This window comes from Wyeomyia smithii, chromosome 3 (genome assembly GCF_029784165.1).
Source record: "Wyeomyia smithii strain HCP4-BCI-WySm-NY-G18 chromosome 3, ASM2978416v1, whole genome shotgun sequence".
Lineage (NCBI taxonomy): Eukaryota > Metazoa > Arthropoda > Insecta > Diptera > Culicidae > Wyeomyia > Wyeomyia smithii.
In genome coordinates, this window is record NC_073696.1 from 95,401,219 (window position 1) to 95,419,239 (window position 18,021).

General features: G+C 40.0%; 2 protein-coding genes across 3 annotated transcripts in view; one reads left to right on the forward strand and one right to left on the reverse strand.

Moving 5' to 3' along the window:
* Nucleotides 1-5,770: 5,770 nt before the first annotated feature.
* On the forward strand, nt 5,771-6,259 carry LOC129728424 (uncharacterized). Its single transcript, XM_055686862.1, has one exon. The coding sequence runs from the start codon at nt 5,771-5,773 to the stop codon at nt 6,257-6,259; it is 489 nt and encodes a 162-aa protein (XP_055542837.1).
* Nucleotides 6,260-13,128: 6,869 nt separating this feature from the next.
* The window catches only part of LOC129733320 (protein lev-9), a 45,423-nt gene continuing 40,530 nt past the window's right edge, over nt 13,129-18,021 (reverse strand). For both annotated transcript variants that reach the window (XM_055695105.1, XM_055695104.1), the window contains exons 11-15: nt 15,821-15,939; nt 15,385-15,695; nt 14,957-15,320; nt 14,727-14,897; nt 13,129-14,550 (exon numbers count right to left, since the gene is read on the reverse strand). In XM_055695105.1, coding sequence (XP_055551080.1) covers nt 14,309-14,550; nt 14,727-14,897; nt 14,957-15,320; nt 15,385-15,695; nt 15,821-15,939 — 1,207 coding nt within the window. In that variant the 3' untranslated portion in view covers nt 13,129-14,308. The remainder of the gene's footprint in view (nt 14,551-14,726; nt 14,898-14,956; nt 15,321-15,384; nt 15,696-15,820; nt 15,940-18,021) is intronic.

The window sequence follows — 18,021 nt, forward strand, 5'->3', positions numbered from 1 at the left end:
GTTCCATTTAGTTGGTTAGCTCTCGAGATGTGCAGAAATTTGTGTTTCATTTGTATGGCATCCCTCCCTTCCAAAAGAAGGAGGGGTGTCAAAACATTATGGACATATTTTTTACCCCATTTTACCCATCTACATGCCAAATTCGGTTTCATTTGCTTGGTTTGTTCTTGAGTTGTGCAGAAATTTATGTTTCATTTGTATGGGACCCCTCCCTCCCAGAAAAGGGAGGGGTCTCAAACTATCATAGGAACCTTTATCGGCAGCAAAAACCCCTACATACAAATTTTCACGCCGATCGGTTCGGTAATTTTCGAGCCTATATGGATCAGACAGACAGACAGACCGGATTGCATTTTTATATGTATAGATTACAACATCAATATTTTTTAAGAGTGAATATACATTGATGGATTGAAGCGTTCATGTAAATCTATTTTTACAAATAAAAATTTGAATGAGAAAGGCTGGGTCTGACCGCTAGGTGGATTAATTTAGGTTTTTTCGAGAAGAAGAAGCTCCTAAGGATCGAAAGTTTGAACACTAACGCGCCCCCTGGCTGCACCACTGCCTTACATTTATACTCTAAACTAAATACATTGTACCACCACACAATAAAAATTTCAATTACAAATTATCCAATCTTTTTTTCTCTCATTGCAAGGTAAAGCAAGTTTCCAACCGTAAAATTTCAAATAAAAAGTGTAGCATTTTTATTTTGATGATTTTTTAACAAAAATAAGTTTCTAGATCTGGGCCTCAATTCTCAGTCATAAAATTTCAAAACAGTTGTTTATTTTGTGTTCCACACACATGCCTTTATTGGAATAAAACATCCAAAAATATATATTGTAAATTTGCTAAAGGCTGATTTTTACGACCTTCTATTGAAATTGGCATGCCAAAAGACTTAAGCATGGGTTTATTCTCGGGCTCCCCCACCACTTACCCTTCCTTTACGCTGAATTCTATAATACCTTCAATAAAACTTGCTAGAAGGACGCATGACGAAACTTCTCCAAAGAATCATAATTGGCAATATTTGGCAGGAGGAAGGAGGCTCGGTATACTTACTACAAGCGTGTAAATGGAAGGGTAAAATCACATTACACACAAGAACGGATCACGGTGCTCCCACAGACCGTTATCATAAAAAAATGCACCAAAGAATCTGAGTACACCATACGATTTGTTATGACGTCCAGAACCTCTGGACAAAATTTCGAAATCATCGTACGGTACATTTTTGAGTAATGCGCTTTTGAAGGTCATAAAGTACAAAAAAGTAATATAAAAACGACGAAATACTTATTGTAAAGCACGTTTTTCAACCACCATTTTATGAAATAACTTCTAAATTAGTTTCAACACATTCCAAGGGTTATATTTCAAGACATTAGCAATTGGTGGAAAGATTTATTTGAAAATCCCACAGTGCACAGTGGTCAAAACTCGAAAAATCGTGATCGTTCTAGATTTGACTGTGAAAAACTGATTTTATGTACTCAATGTCTTCAGCAAAATTGTATCATAGAACAAGGCCTTATTTTTGGCGTTTTTGGTTTTTCGATCAATCCACCTAACAGTTAGATAAAAAAAATAGCTTTTCTAATTTTCAATATACCAGATTGCTTCCTTCAGCAAAGTTGTGGAAAATTTTAAAAGAAAAAAACAATTGCTGAATACTGCGATGTCCTATCTGTACGTTGGACACGACAAAATAGAGTTTGTTGGGAAACACCCCTCCTTAAAATCAGTTTTTTGTCTATACTTTGTCTGTAATGGTCAAAACAATGCAAAATGTTCTAAGATTTTATTCATTCAACTAAGATTCTCTCAAGACAAAAAACTGATTTTAAAGAGGGGTGTTCTACAAAAAACTCTATTTTGTCATGTCCAACGTACAGATAGGACATCGCAGTATTCAGCAATTATTTATCTTTCAAAATTTTCCACAACTTTGCTGAAGGAAGCTATCTGGTATTGTGGCGGTCTTGATTGGTAACCCTACCAACTCGCCTCGTTGTAATCACCGACCAGGTAACTCTCGACATCACAACGTAACTCATTCTCAACCTCACACGATCTCTCGATCTTCGACAATCGATCGACAGATACACGACACTCAAACCATCTCATGTACATATGTAAAATATAATTAGTATTAAACTACCTACTAACGAGAGCACACGCGTTATATCAATCGTACACAGCAACCGAAAAATCCCCAAATTGGTGACCCCGACGGAACAGTATTCGTATTCCGTATCGAATTCCGTATTTTTTACACCACGTTTCGTGATCCGCGATAATCCGCGCTAAAGAAATTTTCGGCTAAGTAAAATCCATTCCAAAAAGTGAAACACGATTTTGTGAAACAGCCGCCATGACAGAACCCGGCGAAGAGCCTGACGTGAAGATCGAGACCGGTGAACCGACGGTTATCGCGAAGATTAATTACCCTGATTTTGATCCGGACGATGTCGACACTTGGTTTATTTGCCTGGAAGCCGCGTTTAGTGTAAACCAGGTCAAACACGACAAGCAAAAGTTTTACGCAGTGATAGTGGCTCTTGGACCACGTGCGAAATTTTTTCATTCCGCCATCGCGAAATGTAACGATTCCTCGAACAATGATCGGTTCGAAACAATAAAAGCCGCTGTCGTTGCACATTTTCGGCCATCTGAAACACAACGTTTAACCAGTCTGCTCTCTGGGATGACGCTTGGTGACCAGAAGCCAACTGTTCTATTGTCTGAAATGAAACGCTTGGGTGGTGACGGTTGTACGGACACAGTGCTTACGAATTTGTGGTTACTCGCGTTGCCCAGTATCGCCACACTCGAAAAACAAGCGGAAAATGCCGATAAAATAATGGAGGCACCGCGCAATGAAATTGCGGCGATTCAGTCCCCTGAAAAATCGTCGATTTCAAGCTTGGAGCAACGTATTGAAGCACTCTCCCGCCGTTTCGACGAAGTTCTTTCGCAAAATTCCCGACAACGAGGACGTTCTGCAAGTCGCCAAAAATCCCGTTCGCCTGGACGACGCGATGCGACCCCATCGCGTTCAAACGGAACTCGCCGTTGGATTTGCTGGTTCCACTACCGCCATGGGGTCCAGGCCCGTAAGTGTGAAAAGCAAAAAGGTGAGAACCCTAACGTTCCATGTATTTTTTACGACGGAAAGATGCCGGTCTACTCTCGTCCCGAAAAAAACTAAATGCCGGGTCTCTACCCGAACCAAAAATAAATCAACATGATATACCGTCCCCCGACTCCAACCCAACCGTGAATATCCGAAGAATCCACGTTCACGACCAACAGATATCTCAGCAGTTTCTCATAGACACGGGTGCCGACATTTCAGTTGTACCCCCCTCTCCGCACGAGCTTCTCCGTCCTGCAAAATCCCACCAACTCTTCGCTGCCAATGGAAGCCCAATCCAGACGTACGGGACGAAACGCCTCTCTTTCGATACAGGCCGTTCTTTTGTTTGGGTTTTCACCGTTGCCGATGTCAATTCACCCATCATCGGTGCGGATTTCTTGAAGCATTACGATCTGTTGGTGGACCTGAAGCACATAAATTGATTGACAATCAAACTCGCCTGGAAATCAGAAACATCAATGCCGTCTCCGAACCCACCATAACCACTTTTGACGTGAACTTGCCGTTTGCTGACATCCTGAAGGAGTACCAAGACATCACCATCCTAAACATGAACCACCGTCCCACGAAAGCGAAAACCGTTCATCAAATTATTACCACTGGTCAGCCTGTATTTTCTCGTCCGCGACGTTTGCCGATCGATAAGCTGATTGAAGCGAGAGCGGAGTTCAGGTTTTTGATGGAGCAAGGTATCTGCCAACTTTCCAAAAGTTCTTGGGCCAGCCCTCTACACATGGTCAAGAAGTCTAACGGAAAATGGCGTCCTTGCGGGGATTACAGAGGTCTCAATGCAATCACGGTTCCCGATCGGTATCCCATTCCGCACATTCAGGATTTTTCCAACATCCTCCACAACAGAAAGATTTTTTCGTGCATCGATCTGCAGCGGGCCTACCACCAAATACCTGTGGCACCAGAAGATATCCCAAAAACTGCCATTACCACGCCATTTGGCTTGTTTGAATTTAGGTTCATGACATTCGGACTCCGTAATGCAGGGCAAACGCTGCAGAGGCATCTCCACGACATTTTGGGCGGTTTTGACTTCGTTTTGTATGGGATGATCTTTGTATCGCGTCCGATGACATTGAACAACACAAAAAGAATCTTCGCCTGGTGTTCGATCGACTGAGAGAGAACGGACTCACCGTCAATGCCGGCAAGTGCCAAATTGGCAAATCGGAAATTACATTTCTTGGCCATCTGATCACTCAAGATGGCATAAAACCTACACCCAGCAAGGTTGAAGCCATCATTAATTTTCCACGACCAGTGGTAGCGAAACAACTGAAGCGGTTCCTGGGGACAATTAATTTCTACCGCCGTTTCATTCCGCGCGCCGCAGTGAACCAACAAATTCTTCAGTCGATGATCCAAGGCAACGTTCGAAATGACAAAACACCTTTAAAGTGGGACGACATTACAATAGCCGCCTTTAGGCAAAGCAAACAGGACCTGGCAAACGTAACTCTTCTCGCGCATCCGTGTTGTGATGCCAAGTTAGCACTGGCAGTCGACGTATCCGGCACCGCAATTGGAGCGGTGTTGCACCAAATAACCGAAATAGGCTGTCAACCTCTCGCGTACTTCTCTCGTAAGCTGAGCGACAGCAAGCAAAAAGCCAGCACCTACGATCAAGAGTTGTTTGCGATATACGAGGCCGTGAAATATTTCAAGGACTCACTCACTGCTCGCGAGTTCTGCATATACACGGACCACAAGCCTCCCACCACAGCCTTCCAGCAGCGACCTGAACGAGCCAGCCCAACACAGCAACGGCATCTCAGTTTCATTAGCGAGTACACAACGGATATTCGCCATATACCTGACGAAGAAAACCGAGTTGCCGACATGCTGAGCCGCATCGAAGCCATACCGAGCTCCAGTCGTTCCTCAACGATCCACCCACCAATACTACGTTGGCACTTAAGGCACTCCAGTCTCCGTTGTCAACGATCCCGATGTATTGCGACATCTCTACTCCTGCGATCCGACCGTTCGTGCCCAAAAATTTTCGGAGGCAGATCATCCTGAAGCTTCATAGCGCATCTCATCCTGGTGTTCGTGCGACCACTCGTCTCGTGACGGACCGTTACGTGTGGCCTTCGGTGCGACGCGATTGTAAAAACTTTGTCAATCGTTGGATCTCCTATCAGAAATCAAAATTCATTCGTCACAACAGAGCACCAATTATCCAGATCGCCACACCAGACGATAGGTTCTCACACATCCATATGGATTTGATCGGACCATTACCACCATCGGACGGGAACGCGTATTGTCTAACGATGATCGACAAGTTTACGCGTTGGCCCGAAGTAATCCCGATCCCCAACATGACCGCAGTCACAGTCGCGCGAGCTTTCTTCAATGGATGGGTTGCGCAATTCGGAGTTCCCAAAAATGTCACTACGGACCTTGGAAGGCAGTTCGAGTCTGAACTCTTCCAAGAACCTGCTCGGTGTCAGCCACTTGAAAACAACGCCTTACCATCCCCAAGCAAATGGGCAAATAGAACGGTGCCACCGACAGCTTAAGGCCGCAATCATGTGCCACCAAAACTCAAAGTGGACAGAAGCGTTGCCTATCGTACTCCTCGGAATGAGAACCGCCCTCAAGGAAGATCTTAATGCATCCGTCGCAGAAGCAACCTATGGAACCACCCTACGACTCCCCGGAGAATTCTTTTCCGAAACTACCAGCAAGGCTATAGTACCAGAGTTCGTCACTCAACTAAAAAAGCAAATGACGAGTCTTCGCCCAACTCCAACAAGCAACCACGCCAAGCCATCGGTATTCCTGCAAAAAGATTTGAGCACCTGCAGCCACGTTTTCGTGAAGATCGGCGCCGTGAAACCACCACTGACGCAACCATACCAAGGGCCGTTCCGAGTACTTCGTCGGAAAAAGAAAGTTTTCATCGTCTACATTAATGGCAAACAATCATCAATCTGCGTCGATCGCCTGAAAGCAGCCTTTATCGAAGCCGACGAACAACCACCGAAACAAACGGATACCACCGAACCCCCAGCGTACCAAACCCGGTCTGGCCGCCGTGTACGGATCCCTCGAAGGTATTGGAAAAGTTAAGGGGGAAGTACTGTGGCGATCTTGATTGGTAACCCTACCAACTCGCCTCGTTGTAATCACCGACCAGGTAATTCTCGACATCACAACGTAACTCATTCTCAACCTCACACGATCTCTCGATCTCTCGATCTTCGACAATCTATCGACAGATACACGACACTCAAACCATCTTATGTACATATGTAAAATATAATTAGTATTAAACTACCTACTAACGAGAGCACACGCGTTATATCACTCGAACACAGCAACCGAAAAATCCCCAAAGTATATTGAAAATTAGAATAACTATTTTTAATATCTAACTGTTAGGTGGATTGATCGAAAAACTAGAAACACCAAATTAAGGCCTTGTTCTATGAAACAATGTTGCTGAAGAAATTGAGTACACAAAATCAATTTCTTACAGTCAAATCTAGAACGATCACGATTTTTCAAGTTTTGACCACTGTGCACTGTGGGATTTTCAAATAAATCTTTCCACCAATTGATAATGTCTTAAAATATAACCCTTGGAATGTGTAGAAACTATTTTGGAAGTTATTTTATAAAATGGTGGTTGAAAAACGTGCTTTACAATAAGTATTTTGTCGTTTTTATATTACTTTTTTGTTCTTCACGACCTTCAAAAGGGCATTACTCAAAAATGTACCGTACGATGAATTTGAAATTTTGACCAGAGATTCTTGACGTCATAACGAATCAAATGGTGTACTTAGATTTTTTGGTGCATTTTTTTATAATAACGGTCTGTGGGAGCACCGTGCGGATAAAACAATAATAATAAGCATGTCACTTCTCAATAGCGGTATTGCTAATAATTGAAGTGCGGGATACAGCAGACATCCGGGCATTCGATCAGCAATAGATCAACCATTCTGGTCGCAGTGAGTAAGTCCATATAGGAAAAAAGAGCGCTTTTTGGATTTACAGAAAGTATTCGACACTTCAAATCACTCCTTTTTTTTAATAAACTCGAATGCTATGGAATTAGGGGTATTGCAAACGATAGAATTCGTAGCTATTCATCAAATACAAAATAGTTCATTTCCATTGATCTGTGCAAAGGTTTCTTGATGCCTATTGAAGTGGGCGTCCCGCAAGGAAGTAATATAGATCCGCTTTTATTCCTTTTGTATGGTAATAGCTTGTACAGGCTCCGGTTAACAGGGATCCTACGTCCCTTTGCAGGTGATACTAATTTCAAAATTCTACGAAATGTCATTGGACATCGCTCCCCGACGATTCTGGTTCCGGAAATACCAATTTTAAGAGCTTTTCAACATCATCCAATTACATCAAATTTTTGAAATTTATGAACATAAGATCGAACAGCATGTTTCGATCTCTAGCCATCATCTTACGGCCTTCAGACATGACCGAGGACCTGAAAATCATGGAACTCATTCATAATCCCCTAATGCATGAAAAATCTTGACTTCCTTACTCCTAACTTTTTTCAATATTTTAAAGCCATTTTCTTCATACAAAAAAACACGTATGCCAATTTTGGTGGAAACTTCAAGCATTACAAGGTTATGTTGGAACATGCATACATACATACAAAGCTTGACTTTTATATAAGAAGATTTATTGCGGACATTAGGTGAAGATGCAATGATCAACAATTCGAAAATAGACAGACTTTCAACCTCACTTTTTGCTTCAAGTTTTGAGCCATTGCCGATGTAGAAAAACAACCATAACACCTGGTTAAACTTTTGGACACCAATTTTCGATTTAGAAACCAGGAGTCGTTGTTTGGATTTCAAAATGGTGTCGAACACCGGCTATAGAAAAATCAATATTAAAGAGTATTCAAACATTCTCCCCAGATTAACATCAAGTTTAGGGGTAAGCGGGGTAAGACCGCCCCCTTAAGCAATTCTGTTTATAGAAAAAAAAGTTGCGGCTGCAATTTCATTTTTTCTTCGCTAAGAGGTTCTTCTATTCAATACCCGCATTTAAAAAATAAGAACTGAAATATTTTTGTTTATTTTCTAGTTTTTTTTTTTTTTTGCAGATCTTTTTCATGCGGGGTAAGCCCTCCCACCAGCGGGGTAAGATCGCCCACCATTTTTTTGAGGATAAACAATATTTTTAGGGCCGAAACGGTTGATTCTATTGACAAAGTTGTAGATGGTATTTTTTTTTTTTAAATAAAATATACACTGTGTAAAATCTGAAAAAAAAATTTTTTCTAAGTTCTAACTTATTTTGTTTTCTGATTATTCAAGTTCAAATCAATGTTTAGGTAACTTTTTTGGTTTTCAAAATAAATAGATTTTTCAGAATTGGGGTTTTTCAAGATATTGAGTTCATAATATACCTATCTTTAAGCTAAAAATTAAAACTCATTAAACCTATCTGTATGATTCTTTTGAAGACTTATTATGTATAGAAAAATACTAATAATTATTATTTCTTTTATTTATATTTTCAATTTTCTATGTTTTTTTTTTTTTTTTTTTTTGAAGAACAAAATTACCAACGACTCTATACACCAAATAAACCGTCAAAAAAAATTCTTCACAAAAATTGAGCTATTAATATTTCTATTACTCCATGATCCAACAACCATAAAATTTTAGCTTACCTTTTGTAGATTTTACAGGCAAAAACATGTTTTTTTCAAAAAAAATTGAAAAAAAAATATATTTTGAATGCTATTTCTATATTTTTTCTTTAAATTTTTTTAGAGTGTGTACTTTTTTCAAAAGTAAAAAACTACTATTTGCAATTCTGCCGAAGACGTCATACCTATCAAACACACCGTCCTGGCTCTAAAATTATTTTGGTTCATTAACACCATTTTCACACAGCTTTACTTTTTTCAAAAATAAGTCTTGTTAAAATATATTACTAGAAAAGCTTAAACCAAATCGAAAATGGTCGATTAACATCGATGTCTTATGTGGCTTGAAGTTGCTTTACTGATCCTGTAAATATTCCCTTTGTAGTGTCGAGGCATTTGGGTCTTGAAGTAAAACAACAAGCAGTTGGATTCGTGGCGGTTTTACCCCTTGTATAGTGGGCGACTTTACCCCCAGTGGAACATTTTCATATTTGACCGAAAAAGTAGTCAAAATTACAAGATTACTCACGGCCTTCGATATTTCCGAAAGAAGATAGATTCAGGCAAGCGATTAAACGTATATTCACGAACAAAACAATAGATTTTTAGACTGAAAAACCTTAAGTCCCGTTGCCGCAAAACAATAGCGCATTGACTGGTTGCCAGCTGAAAGGTTGTTTTTGATTATTTCTGCGACCGTTCGTGCACTATCAAAACAGAAAAACGTGCAAAATGTTATGTAATTATACTATAATAGACACGTTAAAGAAATTTTTCAATTACTTTATAACTTGGTAGTAAAACTACGGTGGGCGGTCTTACCCCGCAGGGCGGTCTTACCCTGTTTACCCCTACTAGAAAACGGAAGTCACCATCTCGGATTTTAAAGTAGCGTTAATTTACGGTTTCTAGATATGGCTCTGGGTCCGGAAATACTAATATTTTGGGCTATTCACTTTGATGTTAACTTTCCGAATATCTCGTTCGTCAATTTGAATAAAAAATGACGGCGAACATCGATACTCGCTCTTTCGAAGTCATCCCAATTCTGACAATGCCAATTTACATCCAAAGCGATTTTCACAAAATTACAGAAGCCGGATAATAGCATTTTGAATTTCAAAACCTCGAAAAACAATGGTCTTATCTGATTCAATAGATATTTTTGATCGACATAATATGAAACCAAGAAATCTTCTGAACATATAAAAATGCAGCTCTGTCTGTCTGTCTGTCTGTCTGTCTGTCTGTCTGATCCATATAGGCTTGGAAACTACTAAACTGATCGGCGTGAAATTTTGTATATAGAAGTTTTAGGGGCCGAGAAAGGTGACTAAGGTAGTTCGAGACCCCTCCCTCTTCTGGAAGACAGGGGTCCCATACAAATAAAACACATACATCTCGAAAACTAACCTAGCAAATGGAACCAAATTTGGCATGTGGATGTTTTTGGGAGTAACAAATTTATCCATATTGATTCGACACCCTTCCCTTTCCTGGAAGGAAGGAGTTCCGTGTAAATGAAACACAAATTTCTGCACATCTCAAGAACTAACCAAATGAATGACATCAAATTTGGCAGGTGGATGTTTTTATGGGTAACAAATATATCCATAATGGTTTGACACCCCTCCCTTTTCTGTAAGGGAGGGGTTCTGTACAAAGGAAACACAAATTTCGCACAGCTCGAGAACCAATCAACCAAATAGAACCAAATTTGACATGTAAATGTTTTTAGAGGTAACAAATATATCCATAATGTTTCGACACCCCTCCTTCTTCTTAAAGGAGGGGTTCCACACAAATTTCTGCACATCCGGAGAAATAATCAAGTTAATGGAACCAAATTTGATATGTTGAGACACCATTTTGAATTTTAAGATGGCAACTTCTGAGAAACAGCCGAATACTAAAGGGTGATTTTTTAAGAATTTGGTTTTTCTTTTGAAAAAAAAGACGCATCAAAATTACAAAACTGTATGAAATCTTTATTTGAGCCGATAAGTTGGTTTATGCCATGTACTTTTTAAAGATAATTTCATTCGAATGTTGGCCACGGCCACATTTTAAATAGTCCATACGAAAAGTCCAATTTTGGGTCACTTGTTCGAGCATTTCGGCTGGTATCTCGCGAATAACGCGTGTAACGTTGTCTTCCAAGGCTGGAATTGTTGTCGGGTTATCCGCATAGGCGAGAGACTTAACGTAGCCCCACAAAAAATAATCTAGCGGTGTTAAATCGCATGATCTAGGCGGCCAATTTACCGGTCCCTTTCGTGAGATGAATTGCTCACCGAACTCATTCCGCAAGATGTCCTTTGATTCGCGCGATGTGTGACATGTTGCTCCGTCTTGCTGAAACCACATTTCAACAAGACCCAGCTCTTCCATTTCCGGCAAAAAAAAAATCAGAAATCATCGCGCGATAGCGAGCGCCATTGGCTGTAACGTTGCGATTTTGATCATCTTTGAAGAAGTACGAACCAATGATGCCTCCAGCGTGTAAACCGCACCAAACCGTGCATTTTCCTGGGTGCAGTGGCGAATCTTGTATTGCCTCTGGTTGCTCTTCGATCCAAATGCGGTAATTTTGCTTATTAACACACCCATTCAACTATTTAAATTATGACGACCATAAAATGGTCGTAATGCGCGGAAAACATTTTTCACAGAGGACGAATTTTGGTAATAAAATTCGATTATTTATAAGCGTTGTTCAGGCGTAAGTCTGTTCATGGTGAAATGGCAAACCATACTGAGTACATTAGACTTTGACAGCTGTCAGAATTCCCGCATGAACTGTCAAATCTGAATACACGAAAAACCAAATAGCAAAAAAAACACCCTTTACTACATATGGATCTCTCCGTAATCGAAATAATGTATGGAAGCCAAGCATTGACCCTGGACATTATTTTGAATTCGAAGATGACCACTTTCAGTTTCTGGAAAACAACGAAAATAACTGAATACCACCCAATAATGATAGAATTTCCGGAGTAGAGGTGATGTACGAAAGGCGAAAGTCGAGGATGTTGTCATTCCGATAAAACCAATTATTTCAAACGATATAAACAAATCGCAAGAAATCAATGAATTTGAAATGTTTAAAATTATTAAATTAAACACAAAAATAGGCGGGACGAAGTTTGCCGGGTCAGCTAGTATAAAATAAAATCATATTGGTTCTAGGTATAACCATGACTATACCCCGAAAAGATGTCTAAATGGCGTATTCTGGTATCTGGAAAGCTGTTATGGAAATGTGATATGATACCTAATAAATAAATTTTTAGAAAGGACATAACTCATTAACAGCGAAAATTGGTGTCTGATGCCATTTTGAATTGACTATATTATTCAAAAACATTATTCTTATAAAGTTTTTGCATCTTTTACACGTGAGAAATTTTTTGAAGATCTTAAGTATGGTAGCAGCCTTCTTACTGGGAGAATAATGGTAGAGCTGTCGTTAACGAGGGCAATAGAGCATCATCATTATCAACATTTAAGATTATTTTCATTACCATACCGGATTAACGAAATGGCACGGCATGTCAATCAGGTGAAAAATTATGGATTCCATAGGAGCACCTCAGTAACTTCTGAGCCACAATAACAACAAGTACTAATGTGGAATCCCAAGCAAGATCGGGTACTCAGCTAGTTTAAATAAAATTCGATTTTTGGTGTTAACTTATAGCAGAAATTTACTTCTTCTATAATGATCACTCATAACAGTAATAAAAGATGGGCTACGTGTGATTAGTTGAATGACTTTCTAAGACATTTAATGAAATTTATAAAGCCCTGTTGAAACAATGGTACTTACTTTGCAAGCTGAACAATGTACAGAAACGAAGCTGAATCTCCTCGACACCGATCTCGAAGCGATTTTAATGTGCGCAATTTTTTTTCCAAATGAGTTGACAAAACGCAACCCTATTCAGAATACTACGGAACCAAGCCCTCCAGGTAGGGCAATTATTTTTACACTCCAATAACCAACTCAAGCATGGCCTAGATTTGGAACCAGAAAAGAATCCCATATTATTCGCTTCGCTTGTATCTTTACACGACGAGAAAATGTTCCCATCCCGCCAGTCTGGTTGTCTTAATGGATGCGGTGCATTGCAGTGAACATGGGTTGAATGTACCCTTCCCTGGTAAGTTTTCGTCCAATGAATATCTATTGAGAGTTGTGAAATTAATTAATGCTTATCAATTAGCGCCGTGAGTAGTTTATAATGTTCATTCCGCCTACCGGTGGGACCAAATTGAAACAACGGTCGGCTTCTAGTCAATTCATATTTATTTGAGCATTCGCTATGATTATGTGTGAGCGTGCGGCTTTTTTTTATTATTCAACAGTTACAATTGATGCCGACTACAAGAGCCGTTCTGTTTGCATATAAGCAACATTATCAGAGATTTATTATTTTAATGCATTTCAGTTCTGACAGCGAGAGTATTAGATTGGAAGATAAATAAATTAATTACACTCGATTCTCTATATTTACATTACCAGATGGTGGACTCATAACGACATTACACGGAAAAAGTTGCACAAAAATAAACACAATCGCGCAGTACACAGCTATATTAACCATTTTGATTTTTGTTTCCGACTACAATTATTGTATATGTCAAATTCTCCATAAATTAATTGAGGTGGTAACCCACATATCAACGTCACAAAAAGGGGTAGAGCTGTACGAATATGGTTGCTTGCGGTTCAGTATTTTTCTTTCCAATTTTGGCAAACCTAATTAAAATTTTCCACATAATTGAAAACGATTGCTAAGTTACTACGCAATAGCGACAAAAATTAGTTCAAATAATTCACATTTTTGCCCCAGCATTTGACAAACAGAGCCATAATTCAATGATAAGAGATACTCTGGGATCAGCAGTTACGAGCAAGCGCCGAACATTAAAGCATCCTATTATTCAGTACGTTCGAACAGAAGCAATTTACATATACAACATTGACTACCATTGTCTGTGCCGTTCTCATTTGCCAACATCAATATGATTGCCATTATCGTAGACTCAACATCGCAGTAATTGATTGTTCCGCCCATTCATACCAATTTTCCACGTAAAGCCAACAAGCAAATAAAACCTAACGTGCCGGAGGGCAAATTAAACTTCACACCACTTTGCCTAGTGGGAGTTTGTGCCTCGGGAAGGTTGAATACATACTCGTATCTCTACTGTTTTTATTACATCACAAATTAATGTTGCGATATTTCTGATGTGCCATTTCTGCAGTTAACTTTAAACAGTCAATATGTTTAGATCATGTCACTAGACTAGATCCTGGCTATGTAAAACGCCTAAAACTCTCTATCACCTACAGTGTCTTTTTAATTGATATATGTATGCCTCTCCCGGGGGAAGCATATCAGGACCAGAAACCACTTCGCTAGAAATAGTTATTCACAGTTACAGTTGCAGCATGCCGGTGAAATTCAGTTGTCCCGCTTGAAGATTCCCTTAGCGTCACTCCGCACGTTCACGGCATCCGGGTTTACGCAGGTGGGGATAGCGTTGGACCATTTGCCATTCTTGAGACATTTCAGCATTTTGGCTCCCCGCAGCTCCAGTCCGGCGTCGCAGGTGAATGTGATACTCTCGCCGATCGAGTAGTAAAACTTGACCGATGACATCCGGCCACTGATGGCTGTACCCGGGTACGAGCAGGCTTGCACACCTGGAAAAAGGCGAGGGGAATCGGATTCTTTTATTGAGATTAAGAGTAAAATAGAGATGCCAAAGACGTTACACCGATCAAACAAACCTGTGTAATTATCAATAGCATTTTTAACATCAACTATTATAACAAAAAAAAAGTTATAAAAAAACATCTTACAGAGAATTTTTACTCACATTTCGGTAAGCCTCCCGACCATCGCCCGTTATCCTGGCAGGCAATAATTGGCTGACCTTGCATCATGTACTCGGGATTACAGTTGAATTGTACTACATCTCCAGCCCTGTAAGGTGGCGTCCCCTGAGCATAGCCATTCTGCGGCGCCCCCGGATGAAAACATTGAACCTCTGAAAACCACTGTATCAAACACACCGCTCAACGTGAAAACATATTTCAACCAACATACCAACACACGTCGGAAACGGACCTCCCCATTCCCCGGAAGGTAGACAGATGGCTTCGCTAGGTCCTCTCAGCCCGTATCCGGGAGGACAAGAAAAGGCCGCTCGCCCACCGACTTCACGAGAAAGAATGGCTACTCGAGGGGCGGAACCGTTACTGCTCGCTTGAATTGGAACCTCTCCACACTCGACGCTTTCGCAGACTGGCAACGGTGCACTCCAATTTCCGCTCGGCAAACAAGTGCTTTCTGGTGTTCCGATCAATGCGTTTCCGTTCGTGCACGAGAATAATACCCGCGTTCCCATCATGGTTTCTGTGGTACTTGCCGACAATCCTCGCCGAACTTGAATTTCGTTACAGTGAACGGGCTGTTGAAGAGAGGCATTATATTTTCAAAGCTGATGATGATGTACACTGTTTCTAAGTAGGTACCTTCACTATAACTTCCACAGAATGCGTATGTCTTGCCGGGGTAACACATGTGAAAATACCGGAATCATCCTTCACGGCGTGCATAATGCTAATCCGATACTCTAGCTGTGGATCTCGACCTTCGTCCGAGCTCCACCCTTCCGGATATTTTCTGTAGTCGTGACTTACGTTCCATTTGGGATTTCCGAAACGTCTCATCCACAGGCACTCCAAATGTACCGTTGTTCCCGGGTAAACGATCAATTTTCCATCATTACTCTGGGCAATCGGGCCGTTCTGGTGACGAATTAAAATGGTAGGTGGCTTCTCCACTGAAAACGAAACAAAGCTTGATTTTTTGAATGACTTTTGACATTAGTTTTTCGTTGATAGAAATTAGTAATAAGTTAAGAGTTACTAACTCAAGAGTTACTAACCCAAGCTACGTTAAGCTTACTTGCATAATCATTCTCCTGGTTCAAACCAAAACAAGACGGTTTCTGGCCAGTCCACTCCGAATGGACGCAAGTCCGTACGCTCGTTCCAATCATGGCGTATTTGCCAATGTCTACGCATCTAAAAGTATAAAGCATAAAAAAATAACAACTAATTGAATCACTTTGCTCAATACGAAAAAAAAAAAACCTAAATTAATCCACCTAGCGGTCAGACCCAGCCTTTCTCATTCAAACTTTTATTTTTAAAAATAGATTTACATGAACGCTTCAATCCAATAAATGTATATTCACTCTTAAAGTTCTAAAATATTAATGTTGCAATTTATACATATAAAAATGCAGTCCGGTCTGTCTGTCTGATCCATATAATCGAAAACTACCGAACCGATCGACGTGAAAATTTGTATGTAGGGGTTTTTGGTGCCGATAAAGGTTCCTAAGATAGTTTGAGACCCCTCCCTCTTCTGGAAGAAAGGGGTCCCACACAAATGAAACATAAATTTCTGCACATCTCGAGAACTAATCAACTAAATGGAACCGAATTTGGCAGGCAAATATTTTTAGTGGTAAAAAATATGTCCATAATGTTTTGACACCCATCCTTTTTTTGGAAGGGAGGGGTGCCATACAAATGAAACACAAATTTATGCACATCTCGAGAACTAACCGAGTAAGTGGAACCAAATTTAGCATGCGAATGATTTTTGGGGTAACAAATATGTCCATAATGGTTCTCTTCTATAAGGGAGGGGTCCCATACAACGCGCGAACTAATAAATTAAATGGAACCATATTTGGCAGGTGAATGTTTTCAGTGGTAACAAATATGTTCCATAATCGACCTCAGGCAACATTTTGGATTGTAAGATGGTAACTTCCGGTTTCTGAAAAACAGCCAAAAATGGCCGATTTCCACCGAATATAATAATACTAGAATCTAGGATGATACACAGGAGCTGAAATCGACCACAGATACCATTTTGAATTCTAAGATGGCGACTTCCGGTTTCTGAAAAACAGCTGAAAATGACCAAATACCACCCAATATGAGTATTTCTTTTACCAGAATGATGCTTAAAGGCCAGAAATTGTCTCCAAATACCATTTTACCGGTTTCTGAAAAACAGCGGAAAGTGAGCAAATACCACCCAACATGGGTATCTCCGGAATCGTAATGATGCACTGAAGCCACAAATCGACTTCAGACAACATTTTGAATTGTATGATGGCAATTTCCGGTTCCTGGAAAACAGCCTGAAATGGACGATTCCCATTAAATATGAGTATCTACGGAACCAGAATATTGCAAGAAGCTAAAAATTTACCTCAGACACCATTATGAATTGTAGGATGGCCACTTCTGGTTTCTGGAAAACAGCCAAAAATGGCCAATTGCCGTCTATCGGGAGTATCTCCGGATCTAGAATGATACACAGCAGCTGAAATCGACCACAGACCCCATTTTAAATTCTAGGTTGGCGACTTACGGCTCTTGGGAAACAGCCGAAATGATCGAATAACACCCAATATGAATATATTCAGAATTAAGGCGATGTACAGAACCCAAAAGTCGAGGATTTGTTATTTGACTTTGATCATATCCTATGGCCGATTCGTCGTGCATTTGCAGATTTTTAAAACATCGCAAGGCATCAAAGAATTTGAAAATTTCTAATAGTACGATACCACATTTAAATTATGTTGAGGCCACATATACTGATCAAAGCAGGTATAGTTTTAAATAGTCTTTGAATTTCTTTTCTTTCCATAACTTTTGAGCCACAAATCAAATTGTTATGAAGTTTGTTATTTGAAGGTTTAAGAAATGACTCGTTCGTATGACACTAGTTATGTTCAAATAAGTCATGTAATCTTTGAGATAACAGACTTTCGTTGCTTTATTAACAATTTAATACATAACGGTTGCTTAAGTTCAATTATTATCAAATGAAATGGGAACGTATAGGGCAGCCAAACTTTGAAACCACGTGTTCAATCATAATTTATCAGTTTACCCTTAACTAGCCCGCTCATCTGATAATAATATTGATCAAATCGGTTGTGTAGTTTCTGAGATAATGAAGTTTCGTGATTTTCATATTTCGGTACATTACAGACGACGTTACAGTCCGATAACAGTAAAATTCAATAGGGTGTTATGAGGCAACTAGACTCATTAATTGACACTAATTTTGTTAAA

Excerpts from the sequence above, each read along its gene's own strand:
- LOC129728424 (XM_055686862.1), top strand. The coding sequence starts at position 5,771 with ATGAGAACCGCCCTCAAGGAAGATCTTAATGCATCCGTCGCAGAAGCA.